The following is a 9589-nucleotide window of genomic DNA, read 5'->3' as shown; positions in this document are numbered from 1 at the left end:
AACATTTCTTAGAATTTCCTCACCACTACAAATAGTAAATACGTCACTAAGGACTCCCACATAGTATCCAAATCCAGTCACTCCCATTTCCCGCACCATCACAATAGTAATTAGCCACCGATTGACATATCTATCACATCGGCCATGCATATCATCCCGCCATCTGGTGGCTTCATCAATCTACGCCTGCGAAGACGTTTCAATACATTCCTACAAATTGACCACCACAATTTAAACAAAACCCGCTTTTGGCCAATAAGTGGCCATTCATCTTGTCCAGCAGCCGCAGAATGCCCCGCTCTTTCCCCCCACTTTCCATGGGGAAAACTTGCCACAACCGAAAACCCAAGCAACCCACACAAAACTTGAACGTGGAGCGACAGAGAGGGAATATTTGGCACTCCGAGCCTGGGAAATCCAAGGGGAGGGGGTGGTCGATGGGTGGGCTGTGGGTGGAAGGCCGCTTCTTTTACTACTGCCACTTGGTAGCAGTTGGCCATGGCAGCGAAGTCGTCGTCGTCGTCGTCGTCGTCGGAAGAGCAGCATCAGGCGGCAAATAATGTAAAACGCCATTAGGCGAGATTTTCTCATACAAACAACAATTGTGCATTGGCACACCAGCCTGACGTCGTCGTCCTCGTCTGGGATTTCTGGGGGGATTGGGTTGGAATTGGGCTGGAATTGGGTGGGGGTTTTTTGGGTTGGTCCGGGTGGTTTTGGCCGCCTTGTGGGCGTTGGACACAGCATTTTTTTATGCGCATTTCGCACTGGCGAATGGAAACGAGAGAGAAGAGCAGAATATTCTCATGAAACGTAGCAAACGAAAACAATTTTGGGCCGCGCTGGCTGGCAAGTGGCAACATTTGTTGCTGTTGCTGCAGTTGCTGCTGCAGCTGCGACAAATTGAATGAAATCACGGCAATTTGGAGTGGCATACATCGGCAGGCAACAGCTGCGACCAGACCGGACCAAAAGTCCGCTTCCAAATGGCCAGTCGCAAAAAAAAAGAAAAACATAGGAGGGGTGAAAACAAACAACGGAACGCTGTTGACGCATAATTGAATTATTAATTTTTATTTTAAACATCGAACGACATGTTGTTGCTGCCGTAACTGCTGATGCTGCTGCTGCTGTTGCTGTTGCTGTTGCTGTTGCTGTTGCTGTTGCTGTTGCTGTTGCTGCTGCTGCTGCTGCTGTTGCTGTTGCTGTTGCTGCTGCACATGCGTCACTTGTCACTTGTGTTTATCTGGCAAAAGGCAGCGTGTATCGCAGCGATAAGGAAGTTGTTTGCTCAGCGCCAATTCAGCAGCAAACAAAATCAGAGTCAACCCTCCAACCCACCCCCTTAACACCCACTACCACCCACTACCACCCACTACCACCCACTTGATGCGTCCTCTAGGCCAGCAGGTCAAAATGAAGCTGTTTGTTTGGGTGTCTCTGGGTTTGTGCCACTTTTTCGGGGGGGTGGCAGAGTTTACTGACTGGGAGTGGCCAGATATGGGAATCGGCAACTGAGTGCCGGCAGATAACACTCCTTGGATGGTAATGGCCTTGTTCGGGTGCCTGTAAACCGGCCACCCACTGCGGCGGCTTATTAAGATGGCCCAGGACGACAGTTGCTCAGCGGTTGTCCTGTCCAGAGGCAAAAGACGCGCTAAAATTGTCGCCGTCAGCGGCAACGAGCCAGCGGGCCTGTCCTGTCCAGGACATGAAAAGCCAAGAAAGGACTTTTCTTTTCCGGCGACCAAAGTGAAGAGCGTAAAAATGTAGACTGCAACTGAAGTGCGGACAATGCAGAGGGCTTTGGGGAAAAAGGAGGAAAGCATCTCGCAACTAAAATCATGACAGCTGCAATTATACAGTTGTGGTAAAGTCTCAATAATTTGGGTTGATTTGCGGCATCTAGACCTGACAAGACTTCATCAGTGAGCTCTAAAATAATGAATTTGTTTTAAATGAAAAGCAGAAATGGCAGCAGGAGCAGCAAATAGCAGCAATGACAGCAGCAGCAACAGCTAGCAGCAGCAACTAGCAGCAGCAACTAGCGACAGCAGCAACATGTATTTCAACAAAGCTTTTGCCACAGCATTTGTATGCCCCAAAGAGACAAAAACTCTATAAGGATAATATGCGTATTTGTGTGGCAACTGGCAGCTTTCAGCAACAGCAACAGCAGCAGCAACAACCAGCAAGAGTAACCGTTATTAAAGATTTTGAATACCTAATTATGAAAATGTCAGAAGCAAACGTTTTTTTGTTGTGAAAGCGAGAGAAAGAGAGAGAGAGGTAGCGCAGAGACAGGGACGGGAATAATCTCCGACAGGACTCTTTCAGCTGTGTGGGTGCGAGGATGTTGCTGGTTTGGCTGCCAGGCGTTTTCCTATGCCATAGTTGTTGTTAGCCGCAGCAGCAGCAACAGCAGCAGCAACAGCAGCAGCAGCAGCAGCAGCAACAGCAACAACAGCAGCAACATGAAGAACAAACTGTGTTTCTGATGTGCCTGGCAGCCAAACACAAGCTCTCTCATCTCAGCAGAGAGCAACAAAAACATGCGGAAAAATATGAAAAATTCCATTTTCATGTCACTCAATTGAATTTCCATTCAAACTGCTTTTTTCCTTAGCCAGATTCTCTGCGTGTTTTTTTGCCACTGACTGACGCTGACGGCGGCGCTTTTCCATTTCCACTCTTCATCGCCCCCTCCCACAACCCTCTTTTAATATTTTCGCCCATTTTCCGCAAACAAACACACACACACACACATATGCGGGCGGTTGTTTTGTATTTTTGGGCTTTCTAGCCAAATTAATTGCCTACGGATTTGTAGTTAGTTGCCATCGTCATCGCTTTTGTTGCTGCTGTCGAAAGCTCAAATACAAATACAGGCACAACAAATGCCTGCCACACACACACACTCGCACACACTCTCACACCGACACACACACACAATCACAATGGCTGGCCAAAAGTCCTTTTTGCCTTGACTGCATTCGGGTTTATGGCAAAAATAAATAAATTTTGGGTTTATCTCAATGGCACACAAGTCATTTGCAGCTGAGATTTTTTTGCTCGCTTTTCTATCTCTACTACTATTTCCAGCCAACCAACCTACATCGTTTTTTCGTTTTCCCCCCGTTATCCTTGTGATTATTTTTTTTTTCGTCCTGTTTTCCCCTGTGGTTGCTTTTTGATGGCAAAGGTGAGCACATGTGATGGTTCCGGGTTATGTGGGTGGATGGGTGGTTGTGTCCCGAGAACAATATGTCGGGAACAATTGAAGCATGACGTGGAGATCTGTGGACTTTGGACACGAGCTTACATCGGATTAACATTGTGCTCAAGGCGTTCGAGTCTGTCGCATCGAATGCATTAGGTTCCAGTTGCAAGAACAGCAAATTGTTGTGGCATGAAGGAAATAAAACTCTGCCAGAAGCCAGTGGAAGCCAAAAGAATTTTGTCACATGGCAAAGAAATAGATGGACAAGCTGACAGATGTGCTCAGACCATAACTAAGAATTCAAAGTATGTTGGGCAATGTAAGGATATCAAAGGGAAAATGCTTCACATCTGTGAGTATTTTTGATGAATTTTACAGTATGAATACGGTCTTTTTTAAGTGGCTTTGCCATGCTAATCCAATTATTTTGTCTTTATCTCCAAGATTATTTATTTGCTAATTTTTCAGAAGGAATTGTTTACATTTACTTTTAGAAATGTGTATTAAGAGAGAAGTTTAATTGTACCAAAACTAAACATAGCTTTATATTACATGACAATTTTTTATTTTCAAAAATTTGTAGTATTAGTAGTATTTGTAGTGCACCAAAACTAAAAATAGCTTTATATTACCTGAACATTTTTTAGTTGGAATATACCTATATTTTCCGCAACTTGTAGTATTAGCAAAGTTTAATTGTACCACAAATAAACATCATTTTTCCATAGAAACAACTAAACTGACCCAAGCGGACTAACAAAAACTGGGCTCCCAGGACTCAGGACCCTCCAGCCACCAGAAATAAGTGTCCTGCGATATTCGGCCAGTGGAATGGAGTTTGGCAAATGGGGACAACACAGTGCCTGCTTTTGTTTAGTGGCCAACAGCGATGCCAACTGCAGTCACAATCCACTTGCTCGTGCTTATGGCAAACATACCATTCGCCAACCTCGTGCCCTCATGCAGATTTATTTATAGAATTTAAATTTAAACAAAAGCGAGCAACAACAGTGAGAGCAAAGGCAAATGCAAAGGCAAAAGCAGCAGCAACAAGAGTGACCAATGTGCCTTTGGCGGCTTTTCCATGGCGCCTGCTCCTGACAAGCTGACAGGCCTGCTGAGTCTGACTCTGGATCCTGGATCCTGGATTCTGGCTGCTGGCTCCTGAATGCAGGACTCTCTCGCCCAGGCGACATTTTCACTTGTCATCCTTTTGCTTGAGTAATTAAATAACATTTTCTTTCCGCGCTTTACACGCCGGCCGAAACAATAGCGACAAGAACATTGACAGCCGCTGAAAGTGACGGCGGGATGTTAAAGCTGGCCAACCACTGCCGATTGGGGAGGGAATGAGCCAACATATATTGTAATAAGTATTGAGACTTTGCCGGATTCCTTTTGGTCTGGAGCAAGAGTCTCAGCAGCCAAAAATCGGCCAAGTTGCGCTATAAATCTGCTTTGAAGACAGTTAAGACAGCAATTCAAAAATAGTATTAATGGAAATTATAATTATGAATTATATTATAATTAAACAAAGCCACAAAAACTAATTAAATAATTAAAAATAAATATTACCAAAATGTGGGAGAAAATGATTTTTTTAATTTTGAATGCTTATTTTTAACCGGCATGAGTAAATTGAATCAAGTTTTTTAGCAATATTATCAAAAAGGCTTGAAAAGTTTTTATCGAACTTTACTTAATTAATTATTAGCTGTCAATATATAAAAATGCCAATAAAACCCCTACAAATTGTACTAGGATGTATAAGATATAGTAACTCATGAGATGAATTCGAAATGATATCAAGCCATTAATTAGGCAAAAAAACAGAAATGTAGGCAAGGGTTTAATAAAAGGTTAAGACTTAATAAGCTTTTTGAATCAAATTTTATGTAATTAATAAAGTAAAAAGCACTACAATTTCTTTTGTTTGTTATTGGATTCCGGGAACAAAAAACTGAAAGCCAGATCGAGTTTCAATGCAGGTTTTATCGATTCTTTCGTAAATTTGTAAAAAATACTAAAAAAAAACGAAAATGTGCCCTTTTTTCTCAATCTGGCAGCATTAAAAGCACATTTTAAAATCAAACTGGCAGCTCGATCTTGTTATTTTTAAAAAGTACAACTGATTATTTAAGTATCATATTAGCCATTATCTCCAATTTAAAAGCCAGACAAAATGATGGTATTTATAATATTAATCAAAATTATAAGCACGATGTTACTGGACCTTGGCAACTCTGGTTCTTCTGCGGTCGTGATTTTCGCCATCTTGGCCATCATTCTTTCTTTCGCGGCTGCCGGTCAACATGCGCGCATGCGCTTTTTGCTTCTGAGAATTGATGTCTGAGAATTAAGTTCCTAGAATTTCCAGCACGAAAAAGCGAAATGGTAAAAAACTAAGAAAAAACTGCATAAATAAAGTTTGTTTATTTTGCGTTAATATTTTCCAGCCCAAGAAGAATTGGCTGCGGAGCATACGCTCGGTACACTTGCCCAGGAGCAAGTTGGTCGAAATAGTTCCCCAGATGCAGGGCATCAGCGCCGAAGAAGGTGGATCATTATCCAGATCCGGACATCTCATGACCCTGGAGACTCTTTCACCCATTTCGCAGCTCCCCAGCACCAGTAAAAAAAAGCCGAATGAGGAGCCAAAGGAGCTCTTGGTTTGCAATGATTGCCTTAGCAATTTATCAGAGGATTCCACGGCTAGTAAGGTGAATAAGGTTGTAAAGGAACCCGATTTTCCAAAGAGTACTCCATTCGGCCGTCTGCTGTGCATTAAGGAAAGTTCGGATAATGTTTCGGAGTGGGATGAGCGACTACTGTCTCCTACGGAAAATCAAAACAAGGAGAACAAGGATACTTCAAAGCTTAAGATCTTACCGAATCCTTCAAAAGACGAGTTACGCTACAGCTCGTGGATACTCTCAAACGACAATGTTCCTCCCCAGAATAGCGATAATAAGGATATTCCGAGTGAGGTTCCGAAGTGGAACAAACACCGCTCAGATTGTATTATCATATCAAGCGATGACGAGGGTTTGCCTGGCCAAACAAATGCAGCTATTAAAAAGAGACACAAGCAAACTGCCACGAAGCTTCGCAAAAATGTGTCTTCAAAAAAGAGTCGCCAATCTACTGGGAAATATCCAAATGCAGATCCAACTGGGTCCAAGGATAAACAAGATACTAAGGGAAAGCAGATACCCCGGCTTACTCGGATTAACTTACCGCCCAGTAAGGATAACCCGATTAAGGATACGATGCAGAGCCCTCATCACTCCGAGGACTTTGTTTTCCATCAGAACCTGGATAATAAGATCGCTGTGAAGACAGTGATGCCGAAGTTTCTCTCAAATCTGTCTTCGTCATTTAATTGCCAGCCGTCGTCTAGTAATGATAATACAAATGAGAATCCTATGTGGCTCAAACTTTCGAACCAGTGGACTGCCCCCAATAATAACAACGACTTTCTTATAAATGAGAACCAGTACAATGAAGTAGCTGTGCAGCAACTGCTCCCTTTAATTTTACAACCTCAAAACTTGATAGAGGGCGAGGACATAGACCTCAGCAACGATGGTTCCCATGGGAATCCCATGCGGAACTTAAATCGGAAATTGGAAAGAAAGGACACTCTGGTCAATAAGGATATTAAGGGAAAGGAAAAGCTGGCCACTAATACTGCTCCAAAGACCGTTTGGAACACGGACAACCTGTGCGAGTGCGCCATGCGGGAAATCCAGAGTCCAGAGGCTTCCCAAACCAATGTGGAAAGTTGGCGGAGCATCGAGGCGATCTGCATGCGTCTGAGGGACATTACTGTCCCGGGTAAAGTTGGTCTCCTGGAGGAAACGCCATTCTTCGAGGACATTTTCGATGTTCTGGGTATTCAAGAGGAGCAGCCCGAATCAAATCGTGCTTCTCAATTGCCCATTGTCATGAAGGAGGATGCCAGTACTGATTCTGAAAATGAGACAGTTTTAAAATTTTTTAATCAAAAATAGTCTGAGTGGCGATGCATAAAAGATGGATACAAATTATTCAGAAAATGGACGAATGAACACCGAATGAATATGTTGTAATTTTTCTAGTTATTTATGCCATGTTTCTTATGATAAAATAAGTTTACAATATTAACCACATTTGTAGCCGTAGTTGTAAGAAAGCCATATGAAATCTGTTTTTTCTAAAAATGTAAAACCAATTTATATTTCAAGTATCCTTACGTAACATTCCAAAAATTTGTCATTTTATAAATGATTTTCAAAGTTTGATATTTAAATGACACATGTTTATTGATATTGGTATTTTTTTTTTTTTGGGGGCATAAAGTGAAACGAAAAATTTACCTTTAATAACAGGGATTAGATTTGAATTCAGATTATTAGAGAATTAAAATACAAATCTTAAGAGGTATGCCATTTTGGAATCGGATTAAATTTGGTAAAGTTATGGAATCTAGAAGTTCAATTTTGGGACCACTTTTTTCAAGTCATCAAAAACTTAGTAATAACTAACATGAAAATGGGTCAAAATTTTGATCAACGTTAAAATTACAATTTTGAATGCAGTTTTTTAGAGAATTAAAATACAAATCTTAAGAGGTATGATACTTTGAAATCGGATTAAATTTGGTAAAGTTATGGACTTTAGATTTAGGCCCGTTCCGATTTGCAAGTAATAATATTTTAAGGGGTATATATATATTACATACATATAATTCATATATGTGCTTCGTTAGAGCGATAGCTTTTAAAACAAATATTGTTCTCGTTTAACTTATGCAAACTTTTGAGAGGCCGCTGCCTATTTTTGGTTAAAAAGATTTTGAAATATTTTTACCCACTTGACTCATGGTCGTGCTTTGCTCTGCAGCTTGTAACAATAAATACTGTGTGCAGCTGCAGCAACAATAGATGGAAAAACAGCAATGGCATCAATTTTTTGTAACATGTTGCCAAACATGGCCGAGACCACGCCCACAGCCTGGAGCAGAAGGACTCCGGCTGCCACTGCCGATGTTGCTGCTGCGGTGGCCACTTAAATGTCGTTATGTTGTCGGGTCACGCGCTCAATGCCTAGATGTCCATGGGTGAGGATGTGGATGTGGATGTGCCCCTGGCCATGTCCATGTCCATGTCCTTCGTCCACGTCCTTTTTTTCGGGGGGGTGGCAGCCAGCGGGGGCAAAGGGAAAAACAACTTTATTGCCGCAGCAATTATGCGTAGCTAATAAAAATGTGCGGAGGTGTCGGCAGCAGCAGGGGGTCGGAAAATCGGGGTGAATAAAATTTTCCTGGGGCAGGCAGCATCGACAGCGAAACGATTTATGCAAGCGAGAATAATTAATGCGCTGATTTATTTAAAAACGTGTTTTGGCATTCAAATGAAGGCGCCAATTCTAAAGAGCAGCGCAGCATGTTCAATTAACCCATTGTGAATGGTAGAGAGTTTGCCAAAAGTAAAGATTTATTTTCTGTATTTACTTTCACCACTTCAATTTCATAAAGTAGTGTTGGCCACAAATCAGGCATTAATGGGTTAACATGTGCGAGTTCTCGCACTTTGTCGAAATGCAAATTTATTTGCCCGCTTGACAGCAACAACAATCGCACAACCCAAAAACAAACAAGGAGAACAACAAAAAAAAAAGAAATTGGCAGAAAAAAAGGATTGGTAAACCGAAATGGGCAAAGAAGAAAAATCAAATATGTTAAGCGGCATTTAAGCGCGGCATCGAGAATCCTGTGAAAGTGTGTCTGCCGCATGAGATAATGCCACGCCCCCCCTCCCCGTTCTCCGCCCCCCGCCGTTGTTTGTATATTTTTCTAAAAATTTGCACGCATTGCATTGTTGTACTTTTCACCGCTGTTGTTGTTGTTGTTGCTGTTTTGGGCTCTCTGTTTGTTTGTTTGTTTTTTGTTTGTTTGTGGCACACACACACATGTGCGGTTCCCAGCGGCAGCGTCCCCTAAAAGTATGCAAAGCAACAAAAACAAGCAACGAAATCAGGAAAAAAAGGAACGCGGCACACGCCATTTGTGTGTATTATGTGTATGTGTATATGTATATGTATTTCGCAGGAGATGTGGGAAATGTAAACGGAATTGTTTTGCCCGCCTGTGTGTGTGTGTGTGTGTGTGTGTGTGCGTGGGGTGTGGGTGAGTGTGGGAAAACGTGCGGGTGTGGATGTGTGACAAAGGGATAATGACTGGCAGCCAGGATATCCCCCGCACTTACACACACATCGCGCTGCGTGTCTTATCGCCAATGAAGGAAAACACGCACGGCCGCTCGACAAGCTCAAGGCAACAGCAACAGCAACGGCAAAGGCAAAGGCAACGGCATCGGGATCGTCCAC

General features: G+C 42.5%; 1 protein-coding gene across 1 annotated transcript; it reads left to right on the top strand.

Moving 5' to 3' along the window:
- The first annotated feature begins 2131 nt into the window (after positions 1–2131).
- Positions 2132–7233, top strand: LOC108041344. The gene is made up of 2 exons (XM_017119246.1): positions 2132–2197; positions 5677–7233. Exons 1-2 carry the CDS (start codon positions 2132–2134, stop codon positions 7231–7233), a joined length of 1623 nt encoding a protein of 540 aa, XP_016974735.1.
- Positions 7234–9589: the final 2356 nt, after the last annotated feature.

The sequence above is a fragment of the Drosophila rhopaloa genome, unplaced genomic scaffold (assembly GCF_018152115.1).
Source record: "Drosophila rhopaloa isolate 14029-0021.01 unplaced genomic scaffold, ASM1815211v1 contig_115, whole genome shotgun sequence".
Taxonomy (NCBI): Eukaryota; Metazoa; Arthropoda; class Insecta; order Diptera; family Drosophilidae; genus Drosophila; species Drosophila rhopaloa.
The sequence above is the reverse complement of the archived record's forward strand: the minus strand, read 5'-3'. Positions and strand labels throughout refer to the sequence as shown.